The sequence below is a fragment of the Rhinichthys klamathensis genome, unplaced genomic scaffold, assembly GCF_029890125.1.
Source record: "Rhinichthys klamathensis goyatoka isolate OS25496 unplaced genomic scaffold, OSU_Roscu_1.1 h1tg000185l_1, whole genome shotgun sequence".
In the NCBI taxonomy this organism is placed as follows: Eukaryota; Metazoa; Chordata; class Actinopteri; order Cypriniformes; family Leuciscidae; genus Rhinichthys; species Rhinichthys klamathensis.
Window position 1 is genome coordinate 200,285 of NW_026606713.1, and position 18,130 is coordinate 218,414.

Genomic DNA, 18,130 nt, shown 5'->3' on the forward strand with positions numbered 1-18,130 from the left:
GAGACAATAACACTGATTTTGCTGTGAATGGATTACAGGGAGACTGACAGTGATCCTGAGGCTTTAGATAATGACATGCTGGCTTCACCTCCAAGATGCTACAGTCCTGATGTAAGTGCAACTCATACCTTGAAGAATGTCTTAAATGAATGTTAAAGGAGCTGTATGTAAGATTGTGGACAAAACTGGTACTGCAATCAGTTTCAAATTTCTGTAGAGCGGTGTATCCCCTCCCCCCTGACTCGAGGTTGCCAGATATGCTGCAGGATCAAACTTTTTTACCCCACACGTTTGTAGCTGCAGCTGTGGTAACTAGAGCAGATCTGGCAACCCGAATGCTGCAACACAACTGACTTCGTGATTGGTAGATCGGTGGAGGTCAGAGCATCAGACCAAAACACAACATGACAGTTGAGGGCTGCAACAACACTTTTTAAATGATAATATCCTGGCCGGACTGCTGTTGTCAGTGATATAAGTATTTGAAATGAACATGATTTCTTAATGTCTAGTGACATATCAGGGCCATTTTATGATTATTTGAAATAAATTTCTTACATACAGCTCCTTTAAGAGTAACTAAACCCTAAACCAACTTTTTTTAGTTAATGATCTGTAAGAATGGATCTTTATTAATACCAGTCATTGATTCGAGTAACATTTTTGACATTTGTGTGATTTATTTCTGCAATATATGGTGTAAAAACGTCTTAGTGCTGCCCTCTTCAGGTTGAACGGTGGCTACTGCAGTTGAATTTTCCTTTTGGATGTTCCGCACTTCGTGACGTACGCAGGTTTCAGCTCACCACACTCTTGGCACGAGCAGCTGTATAAAAACCATCTTGTTTCGTCAAAACCACTGTAGGGAGTCAGGAGTTGGAATTGCGAGTATTGAAAACGATCAGGATAGAGTGTTTTAGCATCTATTTTGTCCCCTCTGTCTCCGCTGGGGTCTGCCCACTTTTTCAGCATTTTTCAATTATTACCAGTGGGTGGAGTCAGGCTCTGACCAGGGGTTTAGTTACCCTTTAAATAATATTTTTTTATCCTTTGTTTTTACAGTTGCAAAGAGACCTTGTGGATGTTTTGAATGAATTCAGGGGGGACAATATAGACCTGACCACACATGTCACTGTCGTGGCCCGCCGGAGAAGAGTTTTACATAGTGCATGTGTTGCTCTTCAGAAATCCTACTTTGAATGGCATAAAACACCAAATATTGAATTTGTTGGTGAAATGGCCGAAGATTATGGTGGACCACGTCGTGAGTTTTTCAGGTGATTGCTGATTTTAAGTTTTTACACCCCAAAAAAATAGGATGTATAGTGTTTTCATGAAATGTGACATCTTTGTCCTTTTTTTTTTTAGAATTCTCATGAGCGAAGTACAATCCTCCCTTGGCATTTTTGAGGGGAAACCTGGAAACGTCCTCTTTTCATACAATCAGGACGCACTGCAGCAGAATAAATTCTACACAGCAGGAAAGCTGACTGCATGGTCCATTCTTCACAATGGACCTGGGATTAAATGCCTTAATCATCACCTTTTCGAAATGATGTGTGGTCGGAGTCAGACCATAGACCTAAGCACATTTGAACTAGAAACTTTACATGACACAGATATACAACATCGACTGGAAAAGGTATTAATAAATAACTGTCATAGACACAGAGTGAATGCATAATGAGTAGATTATTTTGTCATAATTATGCATTTTAACAATGTGTTTATCAATTTGAACAAAATTTAGATTTTACCATGCAAGACCACAGCGGAGATGTTGGAGGTCAAAATGGAACTGGGGGACTGGATTGCTGAATGTGGGATCCCCAACATATATTCTGCATCACTTGCTGATTTCCCTGCTATCTACCAACAAATAATCACCCACTACATGTACCACAGGTTATGCATTTTAATTATTTTAATTATTTATACGGTTCGCTAATTATTAAAAAATACTAGTTTTGAGAAAAGCGCATTTTGACAACTTCATGTCACTGCCAATGGTAAGAGTTCTTCAAATGTCATTAATTATGTCATATTAGCCACAATTTTTTTTATAAGAACACACATTTTCTGGTATTATCACAAAAAAAGATGTTTGAAATGCAATTAAATACCAACACCTTAAAAGATAATTGGGTAACACTTTATTTTACGGTGTCCGTGATACAGAGTAATTACTTAATTAATTACTTAGTAGTAGACGCTGTAATAACATGTAACACAATGTAACGAAATGTAATTAACATGTAACAAAGTTATGGAACAGCCTGTACTTACAGATTGTAATTAATAGGCAGATACTGTTACACATGTGTAACAGGCCGAGTCGGTTGCATACGTATTACCGACTTGGTACTGTACAATGTAATTATATAAAAAAGTATATTGTACTACTCAATGTAACAACAAGTATTTGAATATGTTACTAAGGTGTGAAAAAAGCCTGCAGTTCCACATGTTCATTTTGTACCTTCTAAAATAGTGTATTAATTGTACTTCATGTGTATAAGGTATGTAGATACACATGTATTACACTTAAGTACAATCTTGATACACTTTATTTTACGTAGCTTATCCCTGTGTAATATTATGTAATTGCAATGTAATTAGGAAGCTACCGCATGCATTTATGCTGTGAACGAGGGAGTTAAGCCTAATTTATACTAAACTACATATAGATTAGGTTTGTAGATACACATGAAGTACACTTAAGTACAATCTTGATACACTTTATTTTATGTAGCTTATACCTGTGTAATATTATGTAAAGTGAATGTAATTAAGAAGATAATGTATGTATTTAAGCTGTGAACTAGTGGGTTAATTCAGATGGATAAGGTATGTAGATACTCATGAAGTGCACTTAAGTACTTGATACACTTTATTTTAGAAGGTACAGAATGACCATGTGTAACTGCAGGCGTTTTACCTTAGTAACATATTTAAGTACATGTTACATTGTACCAAGTCGGTAACACGTATGTAACTGACTCGGCCTGTTACACATGTGTAACAGTAGCTGCCTATTACATGAGTGTAATTACAATCTGTAAGTAAAGGCTGTTCCATAACTTAGTTACATGTTAATTACATTTTGTTACATGTTATTACAATGTTTACTACTAAGCAATTAATTAAGTAATTACTCTGTATCACGGCACCGTAAAATAAAGTGTTACAGATAATGGTTTTCATTTTAGGGTTTCCAGCATGATACAGCAGTTCATCGCCGGAATGAATGCTTGTGGCAACATGTGGCAAGTTGTGCAGAAAAACTGGGAAACGTTTGCACCACTCTTCACTCACACATCTAAAAAGCTGTCACGGAATGATGTGCGAGGACTCTTTGACATTAAATGGAGTTTGCAAGGCAGCAACAAAAGAGACCAAGAGGAGGACACCATCTTTCTTTGGGAGTGGTGGTTGATGTCAATTGAAAGTAAGTCATTTGTGTAAAATGTATTATGCAAATGTTGCAATAAACTATTAAATTATGAAGGAAAATGGGTAGCTTAACTTGAGAGCATGTAGATGTGAATTTGAAAACTTTTACAGTAGATATTCGTACTTGTACGCTACAATTTACACAACTTAGCTCCAATGTGAAATGTTAAGTGTTGAGATTCGCACTTGCAGAAAAATGTCACAAACCTAGGCTCAGAGGAGTCGTTTTATTGGTTAGCACCTAGCCAATGAAATGGGACTTTTTTTGTATCACAACACCCCACCTCAGGTACATTCTAAAATGTTAATGTTGCTTAATGCATTAAGAAAGTGATTTAAAAGAAGTAAATGATATTATAAAACTCAATAAACACCAAACTAAAACAGCACACTAAAACCCACAAACATAGTAATTATAAACTTCAGTGTTTATTTTTGTGCAACGTGGACATCAGTGTTTAATTTGTGTGCCTTCACCAACAATTTTTAATTTATAGCCATATGTAGCCTGCTGCCTATTCCTTCAGTTGCGAGCCTGTGCGCTTTAACTGGCGTTTCAGGATTATCCCCGGCAGGTGCGCACGGACTGGGTTCGGTAATGAAAGGCTTTCAATGACCAAAAAAAAATTCAGACTGACAAAAAAATAAATAATACATTCTTCTTCTTTTAAATAATAATAATAATAATACAAATAAAAATAACAACATTTTTCTTCTAAATAATAACAAGCGTCATTAATACAAATAATAATAATAAGAATATTACAAATTGTCATACAATTATTAATGTGAATGAATGGTACTCCACATCACATCATCATCATCACTATTGTACATCCCAATACATGTGACATGATTCGAAATTGAACGCACACCTGGATTTCAAAGGTACGCACGTACAGCTTCATAAATCAGGCGGTGAGAGGAGTGTAAGCATAATCTTATGCCAACATATACGCCCGTTTCTACGCAAGAATGATAAATGAGGGCCAATGTGAGTAAATTCTTTGTCATCTTTGCAGGACCGCAATATGAAGTGCGCAAAGTAATATATTTTAGCAACTGTGTGAAAGTGAAATACGGCTTTTCTGTACATATGCTGTTTTAATTTGGTGTTTACTGATCTTTAGAATACCATTTACATCTTGTGTAATATAACTGATGCACTAAGCCATGTTAGCGTTTTAGAACTTCCCAGAGGCATGGGTGTCGTGACACCATCCCGCACAAAAGTCCCATTTCATTGGCCAGGCGCCAACCAATAAAACACTAATTTGCTGTTAACAAGTTCTCAAATTCACATCTACATGCTCTCCAGTTTAGCTACTCATTTTCCTTCACGATTCTAACCCAGGTCAAAGTAACATTTGTATTTTTCTGTTTATATAGATAACGAGCTAGATGTTACTTTGGAGGACCTACTCATCTTTGTTACCGGAGCAGATTCTGTGCCCCCACTGGGTTTTCCACACAACTGTGAAATACAATTTTATGATCAAGAACCTGGAAGCCAGCGATTTCCATTCTCTTCCACCTGTGCCCTCATTTTGTATCTGCCAAGAGGCATTACAGAAGAGGCCATTTTTAAAGACTTAATGCAGATGTCCATTAAAGGTTCTGTGGGCTTTGGAAAAGTCTGATTAGCTTTCCCGAGGCAATAATGCATGTAGTCTACGGCAAAATGTGTCATAATGTCTATGAAGACATGTCGTTGTCCTTTCAGGTATTCTTTATTTTTTATTTTTTATATGGTTTCTCTGTTCCAGTGGCAGGAAAGAGTGCATGTTCCTGATACAGTGTTTGAACTAGAGCAAAATTGTTTGCAGCAACTCTTGGTGAGGACAGAGGTTCGCTGGGAATACCCATACTCCAAAGAGTTCTGGCTTTACTGAGGCTATGGCAAAATGTGTCAATGTCTATGAAGACATGTGGTTGTCCCTTTCAGGTATTTTTTTTTTTTTTTTTTTCATATGGTTTCTCTGGGAGAAAATTGTTGTTCTGCAGTTTATTTGACCATAAATGTGTTTAATTGTAACCTGGCTTGTCCGTACTTTTATTTTATGTTGTTTTACTTATATTAAGCATTAGAGACTTCATCTAGGCTACAGCTGGTTAAATAAATGTATGCAACTGAGGAAAAGAAAAGACTGTTTGTTTGTTATTGGGATAATTTAACCAAACTCTTATCAAAGCTGTAATATTAAATCCTCCATCTTTGTCTCCATAAATGAATATTTTGAGCAGTTAGTAGTGTACACTGTTCACACTTTTACTCAAATAGTTTGCTTTGTTGACAATTAATTCCACCTACCAGTATCAAAATTGGAATGCTAATTGCCATGATACAAAAATTGTGAAAACGGCTTTAGAAATAGATTAGAAGCCAATTTAATTTATTAATAGGCTAATGATTCTTTTTAATAAGCATATTAGTAAAATGGTAGAACCAGTCTTATCTGCCGGCCATTTGATTTCGCCCTGCCGCTCAAGACCGTAGACAGTAAATCTCGGGACAGGTTGGAAACCTGTACATTTATATCTGCTGCTTCCTTTACAGATTTGCGGGAACCAATCACAAACCGGCTTATCCACCTTGCGCGCTATTGGCGAGTTTAATCGAATCCAATTCTCGACGATACTCAATAGCTTCTTTTTAGCAAATAAATCGCTCGAGTGGGTGTGAATACCACAAACTTATTTTTAATTTTTTTTTTTTTTTTTTTTTGCATAACCTGCAGAAACAGACTTCTCACCAAAACAATAAGATCCCGTATTACAGAAGTATAGTAGGCCTACATCATACAAACTTAGCCTGCAGAACTTCGTAAAAACGAGGAACAAAAACGTTTCATTTTCTTCAACAACACCATGATAAAAAACAATACATACCAAATAGCAAATCAAATATGAAGCCTACATCTGTAGAAGGGGTGCACAATTTAATATCCTACATTTAATATTTGACATTATTTAATACATTTCCAGCTCTTTACTAGTTGACATAGTTATATGAACTAATAAAATAAGGTTTAAATTAAGATACATTTCTATATAGGTAGCATTGCTGATTCCACCACACAAATGACAAAGGCGACAATTCTTTACATGTAAGATTGTAGGCTGTATCTTGAAGATTATTTATATTGAATTGTATTGATCTGTTATAAAGACGAAGATTGACATTTCGTTTAACAAAATAAGAACACAATGTTGTAAAAAATAAACAACTTAGGCTGTGTGTGTTTCGACTAGGCCTATTTTTTGTTTAATTATATCAGGTAATGAAGATAGTCTATTCACACACACACACACACACACACACATATATATATATATATATATATATATATATATACACATACATAATACACATGTAGAAAACGTATAGCATATAAAATATACATTTTTAAAAAGCGGCTCATTTATTAATTTTGCCTAGGGCTCCTATTCAGTGTTCGCCTCTGATTGGGGCTGCTACTATTTGCTTAAGCTTTTTGAACGTAGAAGTGTGATAGAGGCGTGATAGGCTATACATTTTATGTGGATAATAAAATGTGGATAAGGCATATTTTGTAGCCATGACTCATGTCCTCACAAGGCCAAGAAAATATGCAGTTTCAACGACATAACATCTTGTTATTACGCGAAAAAAATTCGTTTTTAACAAAATAAGATCTCGTTATTACGAGAAAATAATATGTATGTGGCAGCAAAGACTAAAATAAAAATAAAAAACCCGTCATATAATCGTTATATCACATCAGAATGAATGGTAGTTCAAAATATAGCCTATTATTCACCGTTAGCAAATATGAGTGTCTATTTTAAGACAAGGGCAGCGTGATAATAAATAATTTATATGTGAAATAGCCTGTCTTGTATGATGGTCGATAGCAGCGGTAGTCCGCGCTTGGGCTGGAGCGTCATCTCTTGTTTTATAGTTGAATCGTTTAGGAAGGCTCTACCTCCTTTCGTGTATCCTGGGAACTGCTTCTTATGATCTTAAGTCTTATTGATCTTAAAAAGCGAAATGGACTATATCGTGAAGCATCTGCCCATCTCATTATAATCAGTGCAATAAAGGGACCCACATCAGCAGCCACTATAAGCGGGCTTAAAACAGCTGCTGCTGTCATTTACTCAGTCAGTTGTCAGCTATCGGGTAGTCTTTCGAAATTTAAAAGACATACAACAGACCAATACAAAAGAAACGAAGCAGATAAAAATAGGGTCGAACCTGGGAGTCGAACCTCTGTCACTAAGAGCAAAACGACATTGACTGCCGTGCACGCAGAATGTATTTCACAGACATGAATGTAAACAGAGGCTTGGATCATACTATATATTTACATACGATAAAGGAAAAAAGCGATAGCCTACACATGCCCAATGAAGAAATAAAAATTTGACAGGATAACATTCCAAAAACAGAACCTTAAAGACGGATCGCTATTCAGATCGACAATCTACTACATTTGTCTTTCCATCCATTAGATGGGCTGAACTTTGAAGAAAAGGGTGGGGCTGCTTATAATATTATACAAAACGCCGCTTTTTACGCCGTCTTTGTCAGACAGAAGCGCCGCAAATAACGGCGCACTGTGGGTGGCCTCCGGCGTCAGAAACGGCGTCATTGCCTGGATAAAAAAAACGCCGAAAATGACGGCAAATTGGCTTTGTAAACGCCGTAATTTGCGGCGTTTGTACCACAGGACGCCGTAATTTGCGGCGTCTTTTCGTCTTAAACGCCGTAAATACCGGCGTTCTGAGAATGAAACGCGTTTGGATAGTGGCGAAATTTGACCCTTTTGGCTTTCCATACGGCTGCAGCGTTTTTGCACGGCCCGTCCCGGCGCGTGCATGGTTGGCTGCTTGCGCGTGGCGCCTTTGTTCCATGGGGGATCACGTGGCGTTCGTTGGCATTCGGCGCGAGTGTTTGAAAGGCTTAAAGTCTTTGAGGTGACGTTACCCGAGGAAATAGTTCGGCAAAGTCCATTTCCTTTCCTGGGAGACGAACTCGGGAGTAAGTTAAGGAAGAGACGAACTTTAGACGAACAAAAGAAAAGATCCATGGTGGGATCAGATCTCCATGAGGAGATCGCTAGCATCACATGTTTCTCTGAGACGGTCAGACTGCAAGAGAGCGTCCAGAGGGAGGTTCAGTCCTCTTTAGGGGAACTGGAGTCCACACCTCTGAGGTGCGAACTGGCCTATGACATTCAACGAAACTTTTGGCGGCCAAATTCTCTTTGTCTTGTCAAAGTTAAACTATGGCCGTGTCCGCCTCTTTTATGACCAGTCAGAATTTGTCAGAATCATTCCACAAGATGATAAAAACATAGAAAACATACATTTTACTGTAATCTTCTGTATCTGACCAAATCAGTTGGAACGAGATAATTAAAACGGTACCAAACACAACATTTACACATACTTGGAATATGAAGATACATCTTAATACATAATACACACTCTCAAGAGTTTCACTGATACGCTAGGAGATCATTTCTAAACTACCATGGACTGGGAAACACACAGACATACAGGAATATATCGTATACAATTGGTAATGGCTCGTTTTATGCGTGTAATGTAAAGGTCCATTATGTGTGTGTGTGTGTCAGAGTTCTGTTATCTCTCTTGCAGAGATGGGGGAAGGGCATGGAATGTTTCAAGCATTTTATGACTCTGGCCATTCCTGAGAGAGAGAGTGTGTGTGTGTGTGTTGCATTCAGTCTTTTTGGGTCTTTAGCAGGATGTATTTAGTTATTCAGATTCACCCTTTTAGCCCAGTCCTTACAAATTCAACAGGCTTTTTGTTTAAAAAACATTTGGCATTATTTTACTTCCATAAAAACGGCTCTCATGTGGACCATAGACTGTAAAAAAAACGTCTCATTTCTACGCGTGACGTGACCTGCAGCACTCCATAATCTACTATTACTGGCTTGTTCGACTTGAACCGGCGCTGCACAGAGCGATAGGTGAATGACATCAAAGTACCGCGAGAGCGACGGCTCCGTATGCTTTTCAATCACTCTCGCGGTACTTTGATGTCATAAACCGATCGCGGTTCAAGTCGAAAAAGCCAGTAATATATTAGGCTATATTGCTATAGCCTAATTATAGGCAATTATGTTTCACGTAATTTGACTTATTTAAAAGACAGAGTTTTAAGAGTGCCTCTCTTTTTCTTTTAAAATATAAACATTTTGTAGCTACACTTAAGTTGGCAGTTTGATAAATGCAAGTTAATTTCAGTCTTTGTGTGCTAAAAATGCACATAAGTTCCTGTAGAGATAGTGATACACATTCTCCTTTTGTGCCAAATAAACGAAAAGCATGTCATCAATGTTTTCTCTCTTGCTGTATCAAAATCTCACCTAGCTTTCCTCGGAGATTGTCCCAATAATGTGCTTAAAGTCAAGTCAAATTCAGTTTGAGCATGATTGCATGATATAACATTTTTGTTTAATGCTGTATCATAAATTGTGGATAATTAAGCTATATATCATATGCTGAAGTACATTTCTGGAGTGTTAAAGATTAAATGAAAAAATAACAACAAGAACCGTACAGAACCGAAAACTGTGACCCTAAACCGTCCGTGATACAAACCGAACCGTTGGTTTTGTGAACCGTGCCACCCCTGAACAGTACTGTTTGTCTGGAACAACATCAGGGTAAAATCCTTTAGGATGTGTAGTTCAGATCTGCTCTTTCTCTTGTAACAGAGCAGTATGAAGTAGTGGGACCTGCAGATCCTGTATTTGCTGTCGCTGGTGAAGATGTGATTCTGCCCTGTTCAGTCAAACCCAGCTTCAGTGTTGTGGACATGAGAGTGGAGTGGTTTAGACTTGATCTGAAAGACTCATCACTAGTGCATCTCTATGATGATCATGAAGACAGAAACACAGATCAGATTCAGTCCTACAGAGGGAGAACAAAACTGATCCATCAAGAACTACAGAGAGGAAACACATCACTCAAACTCTCAACAGTCCGAGTCTCTGATGAAGGAGTTTATAAGTGTTTTATTCAGTCTAAATCCTGGTTTGATGAGGCTACCTTTAATGTCAGCGTTGAAGGTGAGGAAACCAGTGAAAACTAGCATGCTCTTTTCACAGAAAAAAAACTAACAAAAAAGTGTTAACTGTTAAACAGTGTGTTCTTGTTGTTGATCTGCAGCTGTAGGACGTCCTCCAGTGATCACTGTAGATGGGTTTGATCGTTCAGGAGGGCTTCATCTACAGTGTGAATCTGAAGGTTGGAATCCTGAACCTGATCTTGAGTGGCTGGACAGTGAAGGAGTCAGTTTGAGTTCAGAAACTGCAGAGACACACAGAAACACAGACAGATTCAGTCTGAAACAGGCCATCATTGTTTATCACAGTGGCAAGATTCACTGCAGAGTCAAACTGAGACATCACATGCTGGAGACACTGATCAACACCACAAGTGAGTGCTGACACTTCTGTTACTGTACTTGACAGTTATTTTTCACATGATATTTTTGATGCAGTAAAAATAATGAATGATTATCAGCTTATTATGTAAAGCTAAAAGCAATAGCAACATTAGGTTTATAATAGTTTTGAGTTTTAAGAGTTATAAGAGTTTTGTATCAACCTTATCGATAAAAATGTGTATGTGCCATTCAGAACTGAACATTATGTAAACACCTGTAAAAATATGTTTGATTTACACTGTGCTTATTACTGATTTGTTTTGCAGATAATATGTTTGATTCTTGGAGGACGTCAGTCATCCTGATTTCAGTTTGTGTTGTGCTCATTGTGATTGCTGGAATACTGATCGCTGTGTTCGCTCATAAAAAGAGAGGTACGGTCCTTGTTTTCTTGCTATTTTATGTTTTATGTAAATAAATAAGACAGACTGGGGATAATTTCTATTTATGAACATCTGCATAACTTAACACACACAGACATCAACAATCAGCACATGAATCTCAACAATGGTGACAATCAAAAGTTTCATGTTGCAATGCATGCTGGGTGCCAGCATAGTACAAAACGAATCGGTTACCTAACGTAACCTCGGTTCTCTCTAGATGAGGGAACGAGTATTGCGTAAGCTAGCTTACGCTACGGGAAAGACTAATCTTTTCTGAGAAATTGAAGCCAAAAAATTATCCTATAATTTTGTATCCATTGTCAACGCAGTTCAGCTGCAGCAGACCATGAGCGGGCTAGCTAGCAGCTCATTGGTTCCCTCACAGAGAACTGCTTAAGCCTATGAGGAGACGCGAATGAACTCTCGGCCAATGAGAGTCTGACATGCTCTCATTGCGTCAGAGCCCGCCAAAACGGGCGTGGTCAGAGAGTATAAATATTGGCGTCCTAGGCTGTAAACTCTGGTTTTCATAGAATGAAGCGAGAACGCTAGCACAAGCACGGCCAGGAACGCAATACTCGTTCCCTCATCTAGAGAGAACCGAGGTTACGTTAGGTAACCGATTCGTTCTCTTACGAGAGGTTCTCTCGTATTGCGTAAGCTAGCTTACACTGTAAAAAATAAAATCGTAAAAAAACGGTCAATGACTGGCAGCTACGGCTGCCAAACAAAAACCGTAAAAATAAAGTAAAATATCCTAATTTAAATTGAGTGCAAAAAACTTTTCCAAACTTTGTCCTTAAATGTTTTACAGAAAAACACTGTTGTTTTACAGTTATTTCCTAAATTATTATGATCAAACACCTTCACTGTGAAAAAAAGGTCAAATGACTGTCAGCAATGGCTGCCATACAAAAAAACATAAAATGAATGTAAAATATCCTAATTTAAATAATAAATACTATTGCAGAATTCTTCATTAAGCTTTTTAACAGAAACACAGTTATTTCACATACATATATATTTACTGAATTTTTACTAAAAAACATATTCACTGTAAAAAGTAAATATCTTGCTATAAACTACATGTGATTATACGTCATCAGCAACTACACAGTTACTGTCGGTTAAATAAAGCAACACACAGCATTTCATCAGTATTTCTCTGCTCATCCTGGACTGAATCACAGGCTCTACTCTTCAACACAATGGTGACAGACACAAAACACACCATACAGAAACACTTTACATCCCAACAGAACATTAAACACTAACAGATCTGTCAAAATCCCAGCATCTTCACTTATTACAATCCTTCTTTCATACTAACATTCTTATTGAGAAATAACAGAGGTTTAGAAGTTGATATTTTATTGAAAATAATAAAGTTTGATGTCACCATGATAGAGGTCAGTGTTGGCTTTAGTTGGGCTCTTGACCCTTCAGTTATTAACATTAGCTTTTCTCTTAACTGTGCATGTCTTTGATGCATATTTGTTATTGTAGGAAATCGAGAGAATCTCAGATCAGATGATGTTGGTCACTTAATAGTGATAATATTCATCAAGCAGTTGTCTGCTGTATTGATACCACCTGATTGGTATGACTTTTTAATGGCTGATTAAGTTGTAAAATGTTAATTGTTAATTTTGAATGACAGTATTGCTATAGAATATCCTACAATGCTGTTAAATAAGATTTTATGAAGTCATTATGCAAACAATGTTTTGACAGGATCATACAGACTCACTCAGACATCAAGAATTAGCGTGTGAATCTCAACAATGGTGACAATAAAAAAATTCTGACCTATTATAAAGTCACAAAAAAGCTTTGTTGATTGTCACCATTGTAGAGATTCATATGTTGATTCTTGATGTCTCTATACTCCTAACAAAATAAACCAACTCAAAAAAAATTTTGTAGAATATATATATATATTTTTTTTTTTAATTGAGATTGCAATAATACTGATCCCACAATATTTCAACAAATCATGTGAAAAAAAGTATAACTTTGTATAACACTAAAGTCCATCTATATATAATGTATTCACAGCCAATAGAGATTTGACTGTCATAACAATGAATCAGATCATCATATGATGACTATAAAATCATCAATAAATGACCAAGATCATCTTATATTTTCTCTTGCAATTATTGCCATAATAAATGTGCATCAAAACACAGTTAAAGCAACCAGAGAAAAAGTTATGTTGAAACTCAAGAGTCATGAGACCAACTAAAGCAAACACTGATCTCAATCATGGTGACATCACATTTCTATTAAAGTTTTTTACACTATATTTAAATTAGGATATTTTACTTTAATTATATGGTTTTTGTTTGGCAGCCGTAGCTGCCAGTCATTTGACCCTTTTTTTTACGATTTTTTTACAATGAAGGGATATGATCATAATAATGCAGGAAATACCTGTGAAATAACAGTGTTTTTTTGTTTTATTTGAATTATAAGATTTTACTTTAATTTTATGGTTTTTGTTTGGCAGCCGTAGCTGCCAGTCATTTGACCCTTTTTTTTACGATTTTTTTACAATGAAGGTATATGATCATAATAATGCAGGAAATACCTGTGAAATAACAGTGTTTTTTTGTTTTATTTGAATTAGAAGATTTTACTTTAATTTTATGGTTTTTGTTTGGCAGCCGTAGCTGCCAGTCATTTGACCCTTTTTTTACGATTTTTTTTTCCACTGAAGGTATATTATTGTTATTTTACAGGTATATCCTGAATTATCACAGTGTTTTTCAGTTTATTTAATATAGGATTTTTTACTTTAATGTTACAGTTTTTTGGGGGCTGCCAGTCATTTGACCGTTTTATCATTTAACTGTTTTGTTACTGTTTAATTACAGATTATATTTGTAATTTTACATACATTTTTATGTAATTTAAGAAAACAGAAAAAATACTGTATGAAAAATACAATCAATTTCCTGTATAAAAAATGTGAATTACTGCAATTTGTCATTAATGTCACAATACCTAAAATAACAGTTGAATTTTTATTTGACAGATATTATTTGTAATTTTACAGTGTTTTGAGTACAATTTAAAATGAAAGAAAATGATCGTCAAAAAATCAGTTATTTTGTGTAAAATTAGGATTTTTTTTTACAGTGCACTATGAGTCCCAGGGGAGACCCCAGGGAACCCTTATGAGTGGGAATAAATGTACATGTGACAAAGGCCAGCAGAGCGGGCCGGAGACTGTGTAGTATAAGCACATGATAGAGAGGGACAGAGCGAAACCAGTCTGTGTGAATAACTCCCTATAGTGCAGCTCAACCAGAAGAGCTGTAACATACTAGACTGCTAGTAGTTTAGCCTGCAAGGCGGGAACTTCCAGATTGTAAAATCTGACAAAGGTGGAGGGGGAAGCCCATCCCGCTGCCACACAAATGTCATGAATGGAAATTCCGCTGGACCATGCCCACGATGAGGCCATGCCTCTAGTGGAATGAGCCCTGATGCCCAGAGGGTATGGCAGGTCTTTTGATGCGTATGCGGCTGCAATGGCATCAACTATCCATCTGGATAGAGTCTGTTTCGAGACGGCCAACCCTTTGGTGCGCCCACCGAACGAAACAAAAAACTGCTCAGATCGTCTGACCGGAGCAGTGCGAGTAATGTATAATCTCAGGGCCCTGACCAGACACAGGAGATTAGAGTCAGATTCGCTATCGGATGCAGGCAGAGCCGATAGGGAAATAACTTGTGCCCTGAACGGGGTACCAATCGCTTTTGGGACGTAACCATGTCTAGGTTTGAGAACTACTAAGGAGTCATTGGGCCCAAACTCGAGACAGGAAGCGCTAATGGACAAGCGCGTGAAGGTCTCCCACACGTTTTACTGACGCGAGCGCGAGCAGTAAAACGGTTTTGAGCAAAAGGTATTTGAGGTCCACGGTGTTTAGCGGTTCGAATGGGGGGGCTTTCATAGCTTCGAGAACTATGGAAAGGTCCCAAATCGGCACCGAAGGGGGGCGTGGGGGGTTCATCCTTCTAGCTCCCCTGAGGAAGCGGATGACCAAGCCATCTTTGCCCAGTGACTGGCCGCGCCGGGGTTCAACGAACGCTGCGACGGCTGCCACATACACCTTGAGAGTGGACGGGGATCTGCCCTTGTCCAACATCTCTTGGAGAAAAACTAGCAAGGAAGGAACCTCGCATGACCGTGGGTCCAAATTTCTGTCGGTGCACCATTTAGAGAACACAGACCATTTAGACGCATAGAGCCTTCTAGTAGAAGCCGCTCTAGCCTGCATGATCTGCAAAGCCTGCGTGTTTAACACTCCCTCTGGCAAAGTAACGGGTAGTTGTTGATCACCCACGCATGTAGCGCCCAGCGCTCTGGGTGGGGATGCCAGATCGTGCCGCGAGCTTGGGAGAGGAGATCTGCTCTGACTGGAATGGGCCACGGGGCTGTCTGTGACAGCTGAGTGAGCTCCGGAAACCAAGTCTGACCCTCCCAACACGGGGCTATGAGGAGCACCGAGTGGCGTGTTTCCCTGATTCTCTGAAGCACCTGTGGTAGCAGAGAAACCGGAGGGAATGCATAAAGCGGGCGGCTGGGCCAGGTCTGGGCTAGCGCGTCCTTGCTCTTTGAGAAAAATATTGGGCAGTGGGTGTTCTCTTCTGAGGCGAAGAGGTCCACCTCTGCTCTGCCGAATATTCGCCACAGCTTTTGGACTGTAAGAGTGTGCAGGGACCATTCCCCGGGGGGAATGGGGTTCCTGGACAGACTGTCTGGACCGTCGTTCAGATGGCCCGGCACGTGCGTTGCTCTGAGCGAGAGCAGGTGACACTGAGACCAAACTAAGATGCGTTCTGTCAGCCGGAAGAGATTCCTGGATCTGACTCCGTCCTGGCGGTTTAGATAGGAGACCACGGCTATATTGTCCGAACGGATCAGCACGTGGTGACCGTGAATGCGCGGAAGAAAGCGCGTGAGCGCGTTCTCGACCGCCAACATCTCCAAACAGTTTATGTGGAGGAGGCTCTCTTGAGCTGACCAGGGGCCGAAGGCCGGTGAGCCCTCGCAGACCGCACCCCAACCCGTGTTGGATGCGTCTGTCGAGATGACTTTTCGGCGAGAAAGGGTCCCCATGGAAACGCCCCGCTGAAACCATTCTGCCACAGTCCATAGCTGCAGAGCTGTGATACAGGTCTGCGTTATTTTTATCAACTGGCGGCCCGTGGTCCACGCACGGTGAGACACACGGCTCTTCAACCAGAGCTGAAGCAGGCGCATGCGCAGTAACCCCAGCTGGAGCACCGCGGAGGCTGAGGCCATGTAACCCAACGCCTTCTGAAAAGTTTTCAGAGGTGTGAGTCTGTTCATCTGAAAAGATGTGGCGAGACGCTGAACATGGCGCGTGCGCTGTGTTAACAGACGAGCCGTCATCGTGACCGAGTCTAGCTCTATACCCAAGAAGGAGATAGTCTGACTGGGTTGTAGTGCGCTCTTTGTCCAGTTGATAGAGAGGCCCAAAGCTTTCAGATGGTCGAGGAGAACTGTACGATGAGACAGTAGCTCTCTCTGTGATTGTGCCAAAATCAGCCAGTCGTCCAAATAGTTCAGTATTCGCAGCCCCTGACTCCGCAGGGGGGCGAGCGCCGCATCCATGCACTTCGTGAACGTACGGGGTGCTAAGGATAGGCCGAACGGAAGGACGGTGTATTGATAAACCTGGCCTTCGAAGGCGAAACGTAAGATTGGCCTGTGAAGGGGATTTATCTGAATCTGAAAGTAAGCATCTTTCAGATCTAGTGAAATGAACCAGTCCCCCTGGCGCACATGCGCGAGGAGTTCGACAGGCTCCGGCGGGATGAACGCTTCTGGCTGGGGTTCCGGCGGCCTCTGAGAGCGGCGTTTCTTCCGCGGCGAAGTCAGAGGCGGCGCGGAAGCAACTTTAGTGGCCTGAAGTCGAGCCTGCAGGGTCGACAACGGCATGTCTTCGCAGAGATCGCAGCCGCCATCATCATCATCATCATCATCATCACTTTATTTATAAAGCGCTTTCACATCAGCAGTAGCTGAACAAAGTGCTGTACATAAAGGCAGCAAAACATCAGCCAAGACAAAAATAACAGTCACAATATCATAAAATAATAAACTGGGGTTGAAAATCAACCCAATAAAACTATATAAAAATAAAACAATTAAGAGCAAACCCAGATAGCAACATTGTTTCGGCCCAGATCCGGCCCACATCTGGCACTTGTGGGATGCGGATCTGGCCCACATGCAGCGTGGAATGACGACCCTTGGGTGGCCCACTCCCGTTTGCCAGATCTGGGCCACAAGCAGGCCATAGCAATGCCACATGTCAGCCAAGAGCAAAGAAATAAACCAGAACTGGACTTTATCTGAGCCACAAAATCTGTGTATATTAAATATGGAGTCATCTCAAGCCTGTTAACAAGCAGAATCACTGAAGGAAAGAAGAGAATAGAAAAAGAGGCGAGCAGAAACACAATAACTACAACTGACTTGAGACACAGTCTTAGATGAAATCAACTGAAGAGAAAAGAAGACAATACATCTGAAGATCTCAGCAGAGGAGGATTAAACTACTCCACAAACAGCATTACCAGCTTCACTTATTACTAACCAGACTGACTTTATTTCTGTCAGACTTCTACAGAAGTTTTTATTGAGAATTAACAGAGGTTTAACTCTATTATGTTTCATTTTAAGTCACCATAACAGTGATTAGTGTTTCCATTAGTTGGGCTCTTAACTCTTAATATATCTTTTGTATTTTTTTGGCCGTTGTGACAGTGTGTTTAGTCA

General features: G+C 39.4%; 2 protein-coding genes across 2 annotated transcripts in view; both read left to right on the forward strand.

Moving 5' to 3' along the window:
* LOC130095105 (butyrophilin subfamily 1 member A1-like) overlaps positions 1–18,130 on the forward strand; it is a 61,997-nt gene that overhangs the window by 21,069 nt on the left and 22,798 nt on the right. Inside the window, exons 3-5 of the mRNA XM_056261760.1 lie at positions 10,188–10,541; positions 10,642–10,911; positions 11,188–11,295. Of these exons, the coding sequence (XP_056117735.1) occupies positions 10,188–10,541; positions 10,642–10,911; positions 11,188–11,295 (732 nt within the window). The remainder of the gene's footprint in view (positions 1–10,187; positions 10,542–10,641; positions 10,912–11,187; positions 11,296–18,130) is intronic.
* On the forward strand, positions 57–5,598 carry LOC130095068 (G2/M phase-specific E3 ubiquitin-protein ligase-like). The gene is made up of 6 exons (XM_056261725.1): positions 57–111; positions 1,063–1,277; positions 1,369–1,642; positions 1,751–1,905; positions 3,210–3,448; positions 4,843–5,598. The coding sequence occupies exons 1-6, from the start codon at positions 76–78 to the stop codon at positions 5,091–5,093; spliced, it is 1,170 nt and encodes a 389-aa protein (XP_056117700.1). The 5' UTR covers positions 57–75; the 3' UTR covers positions 5,094–5,598.